General features: G+C 43.4%; 1 protein-coding gene across 1 annotated transcript in view; it reads left to right on the top strand.

Annotated features, from left to right (window-relative positions):
- Positions 1-690: 690 nt before the first annotated feature.
- The window catches only part of LOC125918753 (anoctamin-2), a 41,958-nt gene continuing 22,434 nt past the window's right edge, over positions 691-20,214 (top strand). Inside the window, exons 1-2 of the mRNA XM_049624947.1 lie at positions 691-783; positions 10,732-10,877. Of these exons, the coding sequence (XP_049480904.1) occupies positions 704-783; positions 10,732-10,877 (226 nt within the window). The 5' untranslated portion in view covers positions 691-703. The remainder of the gene's footprint in view (positions 784-10,731; positions 10,878-20,214) is intronic.

Raw genomic sequence — 20,214 nt, 5'->3', positions numbered from 1 at the left:
AGGCTGCTTCCATTCCTTCAGATGCTTTCAGTTAGGAGTCTGGATTTTTCTTTTCGGACCCCAGGAATCTGTACTTGCAACTTTGGCCTGTCTCCCACTTCATTTCCTGGGAAATCAAAAGCTCTCACTGAGGAGCTGCAATCAGAACTCAATTCTTGGCATTAGTTGGGGGAAGAAGGTGCACAGAAAGTACACTTAGATATCATGCAAACCTTGTGGTGTTTAGGCTCAGAGATTGTCACACATGCACACCCACACATGTGACCTTCCCAGCCCCACACCAGCTCCAGCCTCGGCCCCTATTCCCTGGAACCCTGGGTGGTACAGGTGAGGGTCCTAGGTGATTTAGCCCCTACTTTCAAAGAGGACGGCAGGTGGTGGCTGTTCCACTCTGAAGGCCATGCCTACAAGCAACCCTGCCTTTCTCCTTCCCTAACTCTCCCATGCTTGTGGATTTCAGGTTCGTGGGCAGACCTGGAAGCTACGTTTATGTATTTGATGGCTACCGCATGGAAGAGGCAAGTATAGCCACCAGTGATCCATGGCTGGCTGGTGGTTTGTAGGCGCCCCCCTGGCCTCAGCCTCACCCTTACCCCATTTCGCACGCTTTACTTTTTGCCCTTGCTTCTCTGAGCTCCCCTTGGTCTTAACCACATCTACTGTTATCTTCTCTTCTGGGCAGTGTGCTCCGGGAGGCTGCCTCATGGAGCTCTGCATTCAGCTCAGCATCATCATGTTGGGGAAGCAGCTGATCCAGAATAACATCTTTGAGATCGGAGTCCCGTATGTAATGAATTCTTCTTATCTCCTCACTTGCCACCAGGGCCTAGCCCAGCAGGGCCAGAGTTTCAGCAGGATGCTCCCTGCCTCCTCCCTTCAGAGAGCCTGGTTATTTACTCCTCTGCCCACTTGCCAATAGTTTTCCCCATGAGGCAGGGCCCCTCCGACGAGGCTTGTCTACCCATCTGATTGGGGAGGTTTGAGGCTCTGAAAGATTAAGCACTTGCTTAAGTAATGTAATGACTAAGTGGCAGAGCCAGGACTCAGGTATCTCGGACCTCAAAGTGTAAAATATTTTTAATGCTCGCTGTCCTCCCACTGAATAAGTAATGTAGACTTTCATTGTGGTGGGTAGAAATGAATACGAAAGGGGGAAATACTACGTAATACTTTAGACACATGTGGTCTTGGAGGAGGGAAGGGTGCAGAGCTGGTGAAGCTCAGGCTGGATTTGCATGTGGATCTTCTCTCTCCTCCCACATGGTTTTATACAGATTTCACAGAAGGACTTCTTTCCCTTAAGTGTTGCATTGAGATCAACTTGAAAATAAACACAGACTTGTAGGCACTAGATCTAAAAGGAAAGAAAATGCAGTAAGTGAAAATCTACCTTCAGGTCAAAGAAAAATGTAACCCCTCCCCCCTCCCCTTACTGCCGCCACCACCACCACCACCACCACCACACATTTCTATTGCTTTTTGGTGTTCTCATACCATTACTTAGGCTGAATGCTTAGGGTGCTTTTCTGTCCTCACACTGACACAATCTCAGAAGGCTCTTGGATGTGTGTTTTTCTGGTATGAGGACTGGCAAGAATGTTGGTGTCTGGACATCTTGTTTCACCTCCCTGCTGCAGCCAGCCTCTGGTCACCAGTCCGGAAATCATCAATTTTGAGAAACCCAGCCCTCTGAAACTGTGCCCCATCTCCAGCTTTCTGGTTGACAGTCATTCGGTGATAGTCAAGCAAAGCTGGTAAGACACATGGTCACTGTTCCCTAGGAGCTTACCATCTCAGAGAGAGACTACATTTGTTGTGGAGAAACATCCAGAAAATATACAGACCAAGAAAAGATGTACCAAAGCCACATCTGGCTCCTTTGAAGCCAAGGGACCAGCCCCTCCACTGCTGCTACAAAAGAAAGTGTCCATTCTCCTTCAGACATCTGGGAAAGACACCTGTCCTTCCAGTGTATCATTATTCTGCTCTGGATGGAATTGTATACAGCTTGCAGGCATGAGATTTATTTATGCCTGGACATCTGCTCTACTACTTAGCCCATTTACTCTGGACCAGAGGCCTTTTATAGATAGAAGAGAGGCAAGAGCTCAGGCATATGTTTGGACAGTGTATTGGCATGTCCCCCACCCATCTACTTCATAACAGATGAAGTTAACACATGGCTGTTTGCCTCAAAGGCTAAATTTTCTTGTTTATGCTTGATATGTATTTAATATGCCACACTTTAATTAATTGATGGAAATTATACAGTGACTTATGAAGCTGGGGACAAATCACTTCTCTAAGTCTTGCTGTCCTCATCTCCTGATGAAAATAATGGCATTAGAATCATCTCCAAGGTGTTCTCATTTCAGCTGTGACATTCTGTGACCATGTCCTCTACTCAGTAAAACTGGGCACTGCTGCTTCCAAATACAAGTTACTTCTGTTTCAAAACATTGTTCCTCATTTCAGTTTCTAGGTTGCTAAAGGACACATACAATATAACTGTGTAGTTAATTATAATATATATATGAACTACATAAGATATATAGTTAATTATAATAATAAATATGTAATTAATCCCTGAGGATGTAGAGCAGAAATCCTTCTACCAAGCCCTGGAGTCTTCTGTCTCCAAAGTTCTTGTAATTTTACAGGTTCTATTTTGAGTTCAGTTACATGAAATCACTATGATGGTGATTTTTGGATTTTCCCCTCCTTGCTCAGAACCCACTCTCAATAAATTAGACCCCATCCAATCCAGAGTTCAAGCACCTGGAGATATCCTTATATGAATGACACAGTTGAGAAACATGAAATAAGCAAGAAAATAAAAAGGAGTCTTTCCAAGTCAAAAGAGATATGACAGTTGACCTGACAGGAAAAAGAGGTATAAATGATAAGAATAAGACCCATTGGTCTTGAATTCTTTGGAGGGGGTAGCACATTTCAGTAAGACAGAGATTGTCCAACAGATCTGGGTTTAAATTGAGCCATTGTAGTATACTCACTGTGTGACCTTGTTAAAGTTATTCTAGAAAGATTTTCATGCAACCTGGCTTATGTACAAATAAAGGTTGGATAAATGCTCAGCTATCTCGAAAATAGAGCATATGAAATCCGAGAAAGGAAGAACCGTTCTTAGGGGCTCCAGGCAGCCAAGGTGTTACTGAATGTCATTAGCTTTATGTTTGTAAGTGACGCTTTGTGACTGTTGCAAGCCCAAGAGTGAGATTAAAAAGACCAAGTCAGGAGCACTGTTTTTCTCTTCTGTTCAGGGCCTGATGGCCTTTGAGTCATGTACCTTCAGAGCCTACATCAAATTCTTTCCCCAAGGGAGGTAAATAGTAGTCTTAGATACCCGATTTGATTTTTAAAAACAGAAGCAAGGCTGAGGAGTTAGGTAGGTGATTATACTAGTTAAGAATATTGGGGGTAAAAAAACATGAGATTATACAATTAGAAGATGTTTATCATCTACTTCTGGAAGTAGTTTTCTAAGATTCTTCCAAAGAAAGTTTTAAAATATTAGAGACTATCTAAGTGACCTTTATCAGTAAGCCAGGTAGTCAGTTACCTCTCTCCCTGAGGGTGAAGGATGCAACATTCTTAGTAGATTCTGTGTGTGTGTGTGTGTGTGTGTGTGTGTGTGTGTGTCTTACAAACATACCATAACCACAATTGTAATGCCCTTGAGAATTGTATACTCTAGTAGGCTTCTTGTAAGACACCGTGTCCAATCTTTGGTGATTTGTGAACTAACCTTTAAGTTTTTTTCTCATAACTACCTAAGTGACTGTTGCATATTAATTTCCTCTAAAGCAACTCATGTTTTATTTAAATTCATTACATTTCTGAAAATGGAACATGAACACTATCAGCTACTGTGAACGGCAAATCACAGTAGAAAGAAATACAGTCAGAAGTAAACATTATTAAACAACCAATGACATTAGCTTAAGATCCGCATTCTCTTTGTTCTAAAGGAAGCTGCATGGGCACTGGGGAGTTGTTAAAGACATGCCAGCAGCAGACTGGGGTTTTCTCCTTAACCGCCATCAGAGGGGCTGAACAGGAGCAGGAAATGAGCTGAACGGGAGCATCTAATGAGATGAGGGCCAAGTGTAAGGACCTCCAAAGGTGTCAAATGAACTGCTGTTGGAATGTGACTGTTGCTTGGGAAACGTTGCTTTAGAGCAATATTATCACTTCTTAATCCCACAGGCTTCCACAAGGCTGGCACGGATACTAGGCATGTCCATGGTTACTGTACAGCTGCCCTTTGGGACCTGGATAAGCTCCACCAACTCTCTCAGGCTCTCTTTTGCTGCCCCTAAATCTGGCAGGTGTCCCAGACAGGGCCGTGCAGAAGCCCAGCTCCCTCCAGGCACCTTCCACCAGACGGCAGCAGTCCCACCTTGGCTAGGCCTGATTCAGAGACCCTGGGGATGGAAACACAAAGTGCTTCAAAGGGAGGCCATAAAACTGGGGGCACTAGGCTCTTTAAAGGCAGCTCTGTGACTAATTGAGGACATGATAATAAATAAAACTGGGTTGCGTGATCTGGCCTTGAACTATCCCCACTTAGCAACCCCAGGCTCCTGGGGCCTGACACAGTTGTGACAGATGCTTTCCAGAGAGGAACTGGATGGTTTTAAACATTACAGGCCCCAGAACAATGCTCATCGGCAGCTCCATCTGAGATGACTTCAGACATGGTGGGCGGTATGGCAGAATCTGATCTTGTGCTATTTATTACCTGAGTCCCCTATCAGGGGTTTCTGTTCCCTCACTGCTGCCCCCCACACCCTGCCTTTCCCATATGTGTTTGTGCAATATGGATTTTTGGTATGAATCAGATGGTGCCCCTAAAACGTGCCACCCCACATCCTGACTTCTCACTATAATTTTCTCTCAAACTTAGTTCCAGTCTTCCTTGAAGGAAAGTTGGAAATGAGCCTTTTGTCATTCAGAAAGATGGGTGTTTTTTTTAACAAAAGGTAAAATGCCTACCTTTTCCAAATGCCAGATTCTTTCCTGGGCTAAGTCTGAGACAGAGCAAATAGATCAATACTTCCACTAGCAAAATGTCTCCCCATCCCTATTCTTACTAAAAACACCAGATCACATCCCCCAATAGTTGTAATGTACCCTGGACACGGCCAGTAAGATTCTATAAACTTTATGCTTTTTTTTTCAGTAAATGTGATAAATATTACATTTCAAGACATAAAACAGTCTCTCTTTAAAGCCATCACAGGCAAAGGAGGTCTGTGTTCTCAAAGACAGTGGAATCTGGCCATGAATCAGAAGTTTAAGGAACAAATTTGAACCTTGTCAGGTGTCAAGGAGAGGAATCATAGCTCAGAGGTTGCTGTGTTCATCTTGTTTGGCTCATTTAGGGCTTAGTCCTGCCTTCTTTAATGAGGCTTGAGGCATACGGAGCTGCCTAGGCCCCAGATTCCTGCAGTGGGAAGGCCTAAGGTGTGACAGACAATCACCATGGTCTTGGGATGAGCCCATGGGGCACAAGCAAAGGAAAGGCTCCAAGACTTCCAGACAGTTTCTCGGACCTGTCATTAAAAAGTGATGGAAAAATAGCAGAGCGGATGAAAAGGACAAGGGGTAACATCAAAGGAGTTATTTTAACAAGTGAGTGCATCGTATAGCTGGAATCGTAATCTGAAGTTTTCCAAACAGCCCATCTGTATGGTATACAATTTGCAGGATTCCTGTTAAATCCTATTCTTGAGGGACCTTCTTTATTAATTTTTTTAATGGTCACTGAGATCTCCAGAAGGGCAGCTTCTGGGAAGGAAGGGTTCATAAGAATTACTTGTGGGTTGTTTTTCCCCTCATCGTCTTCGACATGCCCACAGTGTATTACACAGTGACTGCAGTGTCATTCCTGAAGCTCCCCTTCTGCCCTTCCCTTCTTTGCTACATGGTCTAGCAGTTGGCCTTCTGTTCCTGTGACTTCTGCTTTCCTGCCCTTGGAAAGCTCCTCTCCCTCTCCCCATCCCTGGACTGTTGGTATTCCTTCCCTGTGCTCCATCCACAGGTGGGGCTCATTGCTATGGTTTTGGTTGCTCTCTCCAGGATGATTCTCATTATTGTTAGCTTCCACCCAAATCTGTTTTCAGGGCTCTAGACACATGTATAAAATGCTTACTAGACATCCCTACTTACTTGTCCTGTGGGATCCTCTGCCTTGACACGCCTGCCTCCCCCTCATCAAAAGGGCCTCTTCTCTAGTGTCCCTTGTCTCAGCAAACTGTACCACCATCCACACGCAAGCCTGAAGACCCCAAAATGGTCCTTGGTTCCTCTCCTTCCCACGTACAGGTCACCACAGCTTCTTAAGTCTGCTTCCTGAGCCTGTCTCAGTCTGCCTCCTCCTTCTCATGTCCACTGCAATTACCCTGGACTCTGCTGCCATAATCTGTCACCTGGGCCACTGCCTAATATGGCTAACTTTCCATGCCATAGACTTGTGCTGCCTTCTTGCTCTTCTCTTTCCTCACTTTTCCTCTCCTACTCCATGCTCCGAGCATGTGGAGCTCCATTCAGTCCCTTCTCTGAGCTGTTCTCTTATTTGCCTTTGGCCGCTGCACAGATGATCTCCTCTGCCTAGAACACATCTTCACCCATCATGCCACTCTCCCTTTCCTATGCTTCTGCCATCTTTTATCATTTAGTTGGTTTATGCATCTCTTCCTTGGGGAAAACATCCCCTGCTTCAGGTCAGGTTAGTTTTCTTTGTTTTATTTTGTCATAATTACCTAAATTTCTCCCTTCATGATACTTACTACACATTATTGGCAGTACTTAAGTGTCCATTTTCCCAGCTATATGGCCTCATTTAACACATCAGATGTCTTGTTTTTTCTTGGAGACCATCCTCTGGGAATCTTCATTCTCCTGTTCAAACCAAAACTGTTCACTGAACCTTCTATATAGCTGTGAATCCCAGTTAGATCTAGCACTTCCTTTTTCTGTAATTTCTTGTTTGCTGGATTCCATTGTTACCTTTCTTGTTTTATATCACTGGTTGGTGAAATTCATCCTCCAGGAACTTCACAAGAGTGGATGCATGGATATCTTTTTAAAAACCTTGTTTTTTGTTTTTTTTTTTAATTTTTTTTTTTCAACGTTTTTTTATTTTTTATTTTTTTATTTTTGGGACAGAGAGAGACAGAGCATGAACGAGGGAGGGTCAGAGAGAGGGAGACACAGAATTGGAAACAGGCTCCAGGCTCCGAGCCATCAGCCCAGAGCCTGACGCGGGGCTCGAACTCACGGACCGCGAGATCGTGACCTGGCTGAAGTCGGACGCTTAACCGACTGCGCCACCCAGGCGCCCCTAAAAACCTTGTTTTTAAAGGCATGTTTTACATTTTTTCTTCTGCCTTTGCACTTGATGTATACTTTGGCTAGGTATAAAATCCCTTGCTAAAAATCATTTGCCTTCTCAATATTAATAAATTTCCCTGGGGCTTTCTAATGTCAAGGACTGATGTTGAGAATTCTAATATCTTTTTGTTCCAAATAATTTTTAGAGAATCTGTTTGTCTCTCTAGTCATGGAAGCTTTTAGAATCATGTTCATTGTTCCTAGAGTTGTGAAATCTCATGGTGATGGGCTTTGGTGGAAGTCCTTTTTTTCATCATTATGCTGAGTAGGTCCTTCCAATCAGAAAATGCATATCTTTCAGCTCAGGACATTTTCTTATATTTCTTTATGCTTTCCTCACCATTTTCTCTGTCTTCTCTTTCTGATTAAATGTTGGAGTTTCTTATTTTTTCTTTCCTATTGTCTATTTATTTTCTTTTCTATTTTTTCTTTCCTATTGTCTTATCTTTTCTTTCCTATTGTCTATTTATTTCTTTTCTATTTTTTTCTGTGAGTTTATTGATTTTTTTACTTCCGATCATTTTATTGGACTCATTTCGGATCTATAATTTCCCCAGTTCATTTTTTCCTCTGAATAAACTTCTTAATCCTGCTGATTAATTAATAAACTTCTTAATCCTCCTGTGGGAGAAGTGGTAGTCAGTCACCTGGGCAATACGGTTGGGCAGAGACACTAGGGTCTACTCTTCCTCCTTAAGCAGTGCCTTGACCAATCACTATTGCCTGCCTTTAGCAGTACCTAGTGCCTAAAACTTCTGAACCTTTTTGAGATTCCAGCATGAGAGGGCTTGCTTTTTTTTTCTGCTGCTTTTCACTGCAGGCACTTGGTGTTCAGCCATCACAGCTTTGCTAACCCCTTTACCCACTGTCTGTCTTCTAAGATATTTATTAACATCTCTTATACACTGCTGTATTCATGACTGTTTTCTTTAACCTTGTGGTTTTGTTCATTCTAAAATTCATTCGCTATCATTTTAGTCACGTTTCAGAAGGAAAAGAGATATATACACGTGCTCAATTTTCCATATTTAATTAAAACCACTGATTATTCTTTACTAAAAATTTGGCCACGTTTTCTGATTACTGCTATCTGGAGGAAAAGTCTCAATTTTAGTTCTGATTCCAGACCGTCCCTTCCTCCATCCTTCCCTCCTTCTCTCTTTTTTCTTTTTCTTTTTTTCTCTCTTTGATTTTTTTTTTTTCTTCACCTCTCCTTTTGCCCTGACCTACAGACAGGGTCTCAGCCAGTCCAAACTATTTGGCTTCAGAATCTTTAGGCTTCACCTAGATTTTTCTCAATTTCTTACTATCACAGAATTCTTGCTTGCTCTTTTATTATGAAATACTGTATTTTACTGTTGCTTCTGTGGATCTCAATTCATTCTTTAAATCCTTCTGTGATGGTGATGGTGATAATGATGATGGTGATGACAGGGACAAGGATAAATATATTTATTGAGCTCTTAGCATGTACCAAGCCCTAAGCTAAGCATGTTACAGAGATTATCTCCTTAACTGACCCTATGGGGTAGCTGATATTTATTTTCTCATAGATAAGAAAATTAAATCTTATGGAGTTTTAATAGCTTGACCAAGAAAATATAGCTGGTGAGTTGTGAAACTGGGTTTTAAACAATTATTTTCTGACATCAAAGATCAGACTTCTACCCACTACACTACACTACTATACTACATCTTCTTGATGACAAATGGTAGTAGACAAGACACTGATCAAAACATTGTTTTGAACCATTATATTTCCACTAACTGTGAGAAGCACTTTCTAACAATGGAATGCTATACCTAATGATATTGAGAATGTTCTTCTGGAAACACAGGGGTTAAATCATCTTGTGTAGGGAATGTGGGGGGAATTCCTGCATTGAATGGGGCATGGACTTCAAAATCCCTTTAACTTTTCAAGTATATGATTCTGACTGTTCTGCTATTAATTCTCCTCCCAACTATCTCCTAGAAACTTTTTCTTAGATTGATTAGCAGAATTGGCACCTTGTTCCTTTACCTAATTTCATTCCCTATGATTGTGCGTTAATGGGAAGTATGAAAAGACCATATCCTCAGGCATATTTTAGCATTTAATATTAAAAATAAAAATATTAATTACCTATTGAATGCTTACTATGTCCAGATATTATGCTAAGGATCATATAGACATTGTTTCACTCAATTCTCATCCAAGCACTGAGAGGCTGGGCCATTATTATCTTGGTTGACTTAGTCTCCTTGGGCTTCCATAACAAAATATCATAGACTGGGTGGCATAAACAACAGGAATTTATTTCTCACAGTTCTGGATGCTGGAAAGTCGAAGATCAAGAATTGGTAGAGTTTGGTTTCTAATGAGGGCCCTCTTCTTGGCTTGCAATAATCATCTTCTTACTGTGTCCTTCCTCACATGGTGGAGAGAGAAAGATCACTGTCTCTTCCTTTTCTTATAAATCTACCAGTCCTATTGGATTAATACCCCAGCTTTATGACCTCACTTAATCTTAATTACCTACTAAAAGCCCTGTAGTCAAATGCAGGCACATCTGGGATTAGTGCTTCAACAGGTGAATCTTGGGGGACTCACTTCAACCCATAAGAGTAGTTGACAACATTTAGTTTGGATTTAATGAAAAATATGGTACTGTTTATGTTATTAAGACCTGAAAATGTTTGAGCTTGGAGGAAAGCATCTTTCTAGTACTTTCTAGGCATCCTCTCTTCCCCATGAAGAGGGTGGATAGATCACCTGTTAGACAATAGGATGATCTCAGCATTTGGCAAGAAGGGCCAACTCTTTTGCTGCTCATCAAACAGTAGGAAGAATTCAGTTTCTTTGGTTTTGAAGAAACCTGACCCTTTTTGGGGGGAACCTTTCCTTATCCTGTTGAAAAACCCCAGGTTGGGGCGCCTGGGTGGCTCAGTCGGTTAAGCGTCCGACTTCAGCTCAGGTCGTGATCTCACAGTTTGTGAGTTCAAGCCCCGCGTCGGGCTCTGTGCTGACAGCTCAGAGCCTGGAGCCTGTTTCAGATTCTGTATCTCCCTCTCTCTGCCCCTCCCCTGCTCATGCTCTGTCTCTCTCTGTCTCAAAAATAAATAAACATTAAAAAAAAATTTTTTTAAAAAAAGGAAAAAAGAAAAACCCCAGGTTGTCTTTAAGAGAAAAGTAGTCTTTTTAGTGTCCTTCTGTGTGTCCTTGGAGCAGAGATAACTGCAGTGTCACAAAGCCTTAGTTTTTCTCCTCCTTCTGTCTGTATAACTAACTCTGTCTTCCAAAGGCTTTTAGTGACTGGTCCATTTCTTTTCCAGGAAACTAAAGAAACTATTTCGGAAGCTGAAAGATGAGACAGAACCTGGAGAAACTGACTCAGCCCACTCAAAGCATCCAGAGCAGTGGGACCTAGACTACAGCTTGGAGCCATACACTGGACTGACTCCAGAGTACATGGAGATGAGTAAGATCCTATTATCTTTCCTTTTACTGGGGGCAGGTTCACACAAGGGGTCTGCAAAAAGGGCTAGGGAAGAGGGTAGGGAAATGACTGGGGCAGTCTCTGCTTCTTCCTGGGCTTCATGGCTACACAGTGTCACCTTCAGTGCCACATGGAAGTTGAGGGTGGGTAGGGCAAAAGGAGTCCTGGAATGAGAACCGAGAGCAACTCTGTCACCACCTTGACACTAGGGTAATATCCTTTTCTTCTTGGGCTTCCTCTCCTCATCTATGATATGAGAAGTTTGGTCTCTCAGGTATTTTACCATGGTTTCTGGCATTGATAAAGCTGAAAAGGAAATAGTGAAGTCTGAAATTTAAGAATAGATTGTCATCAGGAAGAGTAAGGACACATAGCATCTTTAACATGGAGAATATAGAAGAGTCCGCTACTCTACTCAAGTGGGGCTGGGTAACATGTCAGATTTTCTCTTAAAAAGTTGGGATGATTTGTGTAGGGGATGAGAGGTATATTTCTAGTGAGAGAGCCTCTCCTTGTTCTTGGATAAGGCTTGAAAGTAGGAGTGCGGGTAGTACAGGCTGGTAGAACACAGTCATTTCAGATGTGGTTTGGAAGCCATGAAATCTCCATGATAAATGTCCCAACTTAGATAAGCTGCCTTCAGACTCTTGGTTTCTTGTGAATAATCCTGACCTTTCATTGGGGTAGATATTTGAGAAGCCTCTTCATAAGATTTGAAACTGATGAATTAAAAACATAGGACCAAGAGGTCAGCCATATCATCTAAACATTTATTCAATCCAGAATGTATATGGAGAAACATCAGTGGGACCCATCAGAAGAATCACTTGGAACTTTGTCATTGGACCTGTCATTGTGTTTGCATAATGGCTCCTGCCTCCTTTGGTTAATCACTCGCAATAGGGGGGTCACAGATACCTTTTTGTGCACTGGGTCCCTTGCTTATTATTTCTAGTGGATATTTCTCCTCTTCTGTTTATAAGAATGTGTATATGTATGTTAAGGGTAGAGGGATGGACAGGGTCTAGATTAGATGGCCATAAAATGTCTGTTCTAGTTCTGAGGTATCTAAAATTCCAGGAAAAATTTGTACTTTATAATCTAAACAAACTTATCAGAAGAGAAACAGTTATATCTGTTTTGGGAGCTATAGGGTAGGAAAATATCAAGACACAGTTTATGGAAATATGTAGCTCCCTTATGCTTTTTCCTTTATTTAAGTACTATCTCTGATCCCTCTCCAGCACTGAGCCAGGTTTTTACACAGAGGTGATCACTCATACTCCAGATGCCACCCAATGTCTGCCATTCTATCAGACAGAAATTGCTGCCAGAAGCTGAGGCTTCCATTTGGGAAGGGGCTTACATTAAATATGGCTCCCAACCCCCACCCTCCAACGTTACTCCCCTACCCCCACCACCCAGCTATCCATGTAGGTCTTCCTGGCATGTCTACCTGTCTGTCTAGATAGCTGGCTCTTTCAAAGGTTCCTCTTGTGAATCCTTAAGAGCAGAGACACTTGAGCTCTACTCTCTGGGTTCAAATCCTGGCTCTGTGACCCAAGTATTTGGACAGCTTTGGTTAAGTGGCTAACTTTTTATGTGTGTCAGTTTGCTTTAGCTGTAAAAACAAAAAGATATTAATAATAATATCTACCTCGTAGGATTGTTGTATTTAATGAATTAGTATCTGAAAAGTGCTAAGAAGAACATCTAACACATATAAAAGCCGGGTTTGTCAAGTATTGCTGATTCTCTTAATGGTCTTGAACCCTAGGAAAGCCACGTGCAGGGATATAGGCTGAACTTTGTCAGCCACCTTATCACTGAATGGACATCCACTATGTGTTCAGACATGGGCACTTTACAAAGTAATGAGAAGAGGGGAAAAAACAGCGAGAACTAGAAGATTTAGTGGCTTCTGGAAGAAGTTTATACCACGATTGTAGAGAGTGAAATTCATTCTGTAGATTAAACAAAACACACACACACACACACACACACACACACGTGCACGCACACACAAAACTACTTACAGGTTATAAGGGAACAAAACAACCATATAACAGAAGGCTTGAAAATAGAGAAAAGAAGGGAAAATGTCTCCCAGACTTACCTCATTTCAGCCCAATGTTTACTAGCATTTTGGTGCCATTTCTTCTTAGACCCTTTTTGTTATGTATATGATTTTTAAAATAAAGTTGTGATCACATACACACATTTGTTGCTGTTTTCCAGTTAGCATTAGATGAATAAATATTTCCAAGTTGTCATATAATATCCAAAACTAAGAGCTGCATAATAAATGACCCCTCTAATAAATGTACTGTAGTTCATTTGCTGATTTTCCAGTGAAACACATTGGAGACTCACTTTCTGATTCTTCCCCTATTTTGGTAATCTAATATATATTATCTCCATGCATATAATCCTTTCCATATTTGCTAATGATTTCCTCAAGGTAGATTCCCACAGATGTGATTACTAGATCTAAGTTACGGCCATTGTATAGTTCTTTATTTATTTATTTATTTTATGTATTCCTTTCTAAAAGGATTAGACCAATTCACCGAGCCACAGGCAGTGTACAAAATACTCTTCCAGTGAATACAAATTATTTAGTAGCCTGAAGTAATGTGATATGAAGGAATTATCAGTGCACAGTAAGTTTGAGATGCTCAGCCCCCTGTGGCCACCTCATTCCACTTTGTTGATTTGAATATTCCAGACTTCTCCTCCTTCAAAACTTAGCTTTTCATGGTGCTTTCCCTGTGAAGTCTCCCTAGATCAAGCCCCATTCCTTCTGAGAGGAATAATTAATTATTTGCCTTTCTGTCCCATTACATATAGGTACACACACTGATGGTGTATCTTCCAGAATTATGATAATACTGGTCACATATCTGTTCTGCAGACCCAGACTATTAGATTCTAAAGAACAGTGTGTAGGAATCATGGCTTATTCATCTTCATGGCCTCCATGACCCAGCACATTTCCTGGCATATAACAGACACTCAGTGTGTCTGATAAACAAATATGAGTAAATGAATGAATGATTTCTTAATTAGTGAGGGAAGTTTTCTTAACAGAGGTTAGCTTTTAACAACTTTAAGTGGCAAATGAAGGATCATTTTCAAAGCGGGGCTTGGTTGATTGTGGGTGGGTCAAGGATGTTTTGAAGAGACTTCCAGCCGTAGGTAGGAGGTCGGGCTTGATTCCTGAGGTCCTTCTGGTTCTGACAGTCTACATATTAATGATAAGAGTAAGGGAGAGCATTCCAAGGAAAAGGACTCACAAGTTCAAAGAGTCTCCTGGCCATGAGTAAGCATTGACATAGCAAATGGTGGTTTTTGGGTAGATAGGGCTTAGATAAAGACCTGGTACGTTAATTTGTCTGAAGATGAGACAAATTTGCGTTTCACATCAGGCTGTAGGGAGCAGTTGTAAAATCTTAGCCAGTGCTGTGACTCTGTTTCCCTTGAGGAGATAGGCAGCAAGTGTGGAAGGGAGGTAGTAAGAAAGACTAAGGAAGGAAGAAGAAACACAGGCGCACTCATTCACTCATTCATTCATTATTTCATTCATCAGATATGTATTAAACATATAAAGGGAGTAACAAGTTTGGAAATAAGGACAGAGCCTTCAACAGTTCAGGATGATATTGATTCAGTCAACAATGCAGTTGATACCGATTCAGGCTTCTCTAGAGGAGGAAGCACGAATCACACATGGGTTTTCCAAGCTGGGTTCCACAGAAACTCACTCCCAGCATTCTTTAGGCCATTTTGCCAAGCTGTCAGCCACTTCAAAGATGTGATTATTTTATTTCATAGTTTATATAGGTGCAAGAGCTATGTTTCTGGCTTAGAGTCCTTTTATTCCTTTTGTCTCTGGAATATACTCTTGACCCTTGTGAAGAGAATATTTGTTCCCATGTACAATCAAAGACCGGACTGCAGACTAAACTTTACCAAACATTACGCCATTTAGCAACATAGGCTAAGTGAGGGTAGGGGTGGGCTCTGGAGTCAAACCACCAGACTTCCAGTCCCAGGCCTGCTATGGCTAGTTACATGACTCTGGGCTGATGCATAAAGTCAGCCAGGCTCAGTTTCCCCATCTGGAAAGTAGATTTGATGATAATAGCACCTACCTTACAGGATGGTTCTGAGAAGTAGGTAATGAAAATAACATAGTTAAAAAACAGTGCTTGGTCCACATAGGCTGTCTATGGATATGAGTTGCCACTGTTCTTGTCAAGAGTCCAATTTCTTTCCCTTTAATCTAGGAATTGACTAAAAACAATTTAAAGCCCTCAATGTAGTGAGCCCTCAATGTATTGACCCATTAGTATAGGGTTGGGCAGTAATGTTGAAAGACTGTGGGTACCAGACTCCAAGGCAAATCTAAAAATCACACTCAGAAGTCTGAGAGGTAAACACTCCAAGATGTTTGTCTTTTCAGAGAATCTAAGCCCTTAGGGTTCTCCTTGTCAAGTCTGGCATCGCAAATGGGCTCCTTTTGTCATCTGTTTATCTAAAACCCGCAAACTTTTGTTCCTCCAGTCTTCTAAAAAATAATCACTATTGTCTTCCTGACTCAGGAATTCAATTCTCCCCCTAGAGCCTTCCTTCAGCTTCTTAAATAGGCCTATCCCCTAGGCCTTTAATGTGGGTGACAAGATGAATTTTTTCTGTCATTCACATAGTTGTTAGAGGAAACCTCATTTTTCTTGGTCATGAGTTTACATCCTGTCAAACTTTAGTAGAAAGGGAGGTGCATTGAGCTTGGATATTTACTTACTCATTCATTTGGAGTGAAGACCAGGTCATGACTTTGGAGGGCCAAGGGCTGTCCACCAAGACTTGTAAGAGTCATCCAGCAGGTGGAAACGCATGGGGTAGGTCCCAAAGATTGCAGCGCCCTCCTGAAATTGCAGACTTGAACTTCTGGGTTCAGAAGGAGCATCACTGCATTGGCACAGACCTTGTCTTCTTCTCCAAGATTCCTATCTGGCTTCGCATCAACGCCTGCTGAGGAGAGGATCAGTATGATCCAGGGCCTTTTATATTCATGGCTCCTTCCCTCACTGGCTTTGCCTCTACTAAGAATTTTGCATCCCCACTCAAGCCCTCGCCCTTCCTCCTTTTTCTTCTTCTTCCACTTCTTTTTTTATTATTGACTGTGTTCCCTATGCTGTACTTTTCATCTGCTTGACTTACTTATTTTATAATGGCAAGTGCCCACCTCCTTTGCATGACTCCAAATGCGTCCTAACTTGTCCCCTGCCTCCTTTCTCCCTCTTTCCCATTTCCTTTTTAAAATGGCTTTGCTAAGGTACAGTCCAGAGCATGTTCTCTTTTGTATGTAAAATCCTTCAATGTGATAGAGTTCCCTTAAGTGAAAGTTCCAGTGTCCTGCACGTATAGCTTATAAGAGCATCCTCGTGCTCCTTGTGCTGGCTCTGCGCATGCACACCTGCTTATCTGCCACCACCAGGTCTGGGTTTGCCTGTGCTAGTTCACCTGCCTGCAGCAAGTTCTTGCTGAGTTGCTCAAGCTCTAACCTGTCTCTTGGAAGCAATTTCTTCCATCAATGGCTCCTCTCTTCTCCTACACCTGCTTTGGTAGAGGAAAAAATGTGAGTTTGTGGGGGCAGGGGCCCCCTTATCCCTCCCTAGTCTCACCACTTGGCACTATTCCTGGAATGTAGTAAGTAAGACCTCAATAAAATGTGTCTTGAATGAATGGCACTTTAGCTCCCTTCCTTCAGTGGCAGAGAAATAGAGGCCCTGCTTCTTTCTATCCCACGATATTTGGGCTGGCCTCCCTTTTCACTGTGGACATATTTATATATATTTTTTATATGCAGCAATTTTCATCTCCCAAGACCAAAGTGAACCACGTTTATTATCAGGGCTTCCCTTAAAGAAAAGTCACTTCTGGCTTTAATTTGTTCCTTTGCCTTCAGGGATCAAGTCATTAGCCAAAACGGACAGAGTGGAATGCTCTCTCTCAGACTTGGATTTAAGCTCAACTCGGATTTCACGTCTTCCCTCTTCGGTGCCCCCTCCTCGGCTGTCCCTGGGAGCATTGCTGCTCCAGGACCTGTGCCAGGCACTGGGGGCACAGAGGCAGTAAGTGGGCCCCGGGCCCTCCAGGACCTCAGGGTCTAGCGGCAGAGTGACAGGGGCAGAAGGTTACATGAAAGGGCCTTGTTGTCACACACACACACACACACACACACACACACACACACACAATGCAGCTGACTGTGCTTTCTTCAGAGAGGCTAGCCCTTTCAAGCTTCCATTTGATGGAGCAGAGGTGTATTACAGAGAATTGTCCATTCTCTTCTTTGTTCTGGCTCATAATTGCCACCTGACCAAACTTCCTTGGGTTTGGAACCCATGTACTGAGGCAGAACAAACTCTGGCCTGGAAACAAGCGACTCATCTCCCACCCACTACCTCAGGCTTGTTTTGAGACAACAGACAGGCCAGGGGGAGACATTTCTCAGCTCTTCTGTCCAGAGACTCAGCTCCTGTGTGACCATTTCCTGCCTTCCCAACCACACGTATGGTTCCCCCTCCCTCCAGGCCCCTAGCTGAGAAATCTCAACATCGCTGCTCATTCACTCTTCTGTCTCCACACACCTCCCATCCAGGCTCCCATCTTTCCTCTGGGATATCTCTGGAGGCTGCTTCTTCTGCTCAGCCTCTTAATCTCCTACACCTGGTAGTTTTTTTCCTGCCACACCCTCAACACAGCCCCTTGCAACCACCACCATCTCTCCACTGCCCTGTTTCTTCTTATGAAGGTTAGCATTGGTCTTGCCATCCCTTGTTCTAAAACTTCCAGGGTTCCCATATCTTTCCCAAGGCGTTCGTGGGACATTGTTTCGATGTATTTAACCCTAGGCCCTCTTACGTATTCTTGGGTCCAGCCAAAATGGACCCCAACAGACAATTTATCACTCATAGCCTTCATTTCACTCCTTCCTCCCTGCCCTGGAATCCCCTTTGCTTTCTTACTCTGCTATCACCTCCTTCCCAAAACAGCTTCCCTCCCATCCCCCTCCCTTCCTGCTCCTCTTTCCCCTCCCCTTCTCTCCCATTCCTCAGGATTTTAGCTGTCCCTACTCCCACCCCAGGATTTCAGACAAGCTGCCTCCTAAGACAGTAATGCCTCTGATACTTCTTGGTAACTGATTTCCTAGGTGGCAGGTTCCTGGAGCCACAGGGCCTTGCACACAGCATGGGCACTGAAAACACACCAAAAAACCCTGTAAAGGAGTGACTGAACAGGAGGGTATCACTTATCTGGCTCTGCCTTTCTCTTATCTAGGCTGAAACAACTTACTTCTAGCAATGCTACTGTCAGTTCTCACGTATTAATGGGCTGATAATCCACTGAGTGGATTACCAAGAATTGGGGGTTTTCCCTGTTTCTCTTTCTCTGCCCTCCTCCTCCTTTCCTGTCTCCCCTCCCCCTCCTCCCCTTTGCTTTGGCCTTCTCCCCTCCCCCAGCCCAGGCCTATTATGTACTCCTTTCCAGTGAGTAAGCCAAGGAAATAAGAGAAGGCGTAATATGAACCCTTCCATGCTGCTCATAGGTAGCAGCCCTGGGAAAGCTTGCCTAGAGAGAAGACCCAAGTCCACAAATGTCAAAACCTTGTTGGAGGCGATAGTTTCTGCCATCTCTGTGGATAATTAAGCTTTGGTGGTGGTGATCATATCACTGGTTCTGATTTCTCTGCACCTTTGTCTTCAGAATGAAGCGTGCTTTTCTCTTCAGATGATCACTGTAGGACAGAGCAAGCAATCTCTCTCCTTCCCAACTTCCCAGGGTGTCCGGTGAGAAGTGGATGTGAATCCAGTTCTGCCTTTAAGTGCACGTGTGACCTTGAGCACCTCCTATCATCTCTCTGAACCTCACTTTCCTCCTCCACATTAGAGGGAATTAGACCAGATGGTGAGTTTTTCCTTGCAGAGACCTGACCCACTGGTCTGCAGTCACAACCAAACGTGTAATATATCACAACTTAGGTGCTCCTACTGATAATATAGTTTAAAAATATAAGGTAAAGCAGAGGCAACATCACCCTCACTTTCTCACATTTCTAGATTATTTTTGAATGAGAGAACAAAGAAAGTTTCAGCATGCACAAAACCTGGCCACCCCAATGGAAGTGAATGGTGCACGTAATCATTTTTCACTGAGTGTCTTGACAAGAATAAAGAGTTTCAAACCACTGGACCAGGTAACCTCCAGGGTCTCTTCCAGTGCTGGCATCCCAGTTCACATATCCATCTTAGACAGTGTATGTTGAAGCCAAGAGGCCCAGGGAGTGATGCAAGTTGCCTCAGGTTGCCCCACAGACCCGTTAGTGGGACTGAAGCCAGAGCCCCTTCCTGGATCATTGTGTAAGAGACTTTCATGAGGACTTATGGGAACTTGGGCTTTAGCGGAGGGATAGGGGTAGGGTGAGGTATCCTTCTTCCTTCCCAATGGGCTAGACCTCCTAATTCCAGAAAGGCCCTTGTCTTGGGCTTTGAACAAAAATGAGAGCAGTGAAACCAAAGCTGCCCACTCCCTCTGGTGTGCCTGACATGGTGATCCCTGGCCCCACTCTCAGCTGTCGGCTTCCTTCCCCGTGATCCCCAGGACCACCCATGCAGACAGGAAGTGCGCTGAGCCCACTCTGAGCCTGTCAGTTGTAATGGTGAGGCACGTCATCAGTTGAGGGAGGCAGCAGAGAGAGATGTATTATATTTACATTTTTCTAAATTGAACTGGAACCGGGGCCCAGCAGGCATGGGGGAGGGGCCATGAGGTGAAGGGGAAGCTGGGAGTTGGGGGGTGGCATGGGGGGCTTGCTGAGAGTCAGCCTGTGGAGGGGGCACTGGCGGTAGGGAGCTACCTCTGGGCGGCACTGGTGGTGGGGATGGGCCAGCCCCAGACAAAGAGAAACCTGAGAGTGAGGGATTAAGCTGGAGAAACCTGTGAGGAGAACAGCAAGCTTTCGAGGGAATCTCCAATATCAAACCCTTTTCCTGAAGAGCTTACTAAAAAGGACTTCAAGGGTAGTCGCCCACCCCCATCTCTGAGGGGAGGAAAGAATGCTGGCCCAGGAGCAGGCTGTGACATTAATCATCACTGTCCCCAACCCCAAAATGGGGCTTCAAAGCTTTTTGGCCACAGGCCCCTCACAGCCCCATTGTGGAGTTTTCCTCAGGGCCAATGGGAGGAAATTCCTGAGTTGCTTTAAGGCTGCAGGCAACGTTAGTTCTCTGTTACTTGCCATAGTTCCACTTGT

This window comes from Panthera uncia, chromosome B4, assembly GCF_023721935.1.
Source record: "Panthera uncia isolate 11264 chromosome B4, Puncia_PCG_1.0, whole genome shotgun sequence".
NCBI classification, from domain to species: Eukaryota; Metazoa; Chordata; class Mammalia; order Carnivora; family Felidae; genus Panthera; species Panthera uncia.
This window is presented reverse-complemented; position numbering and strand designations above follow the sequence as displayed.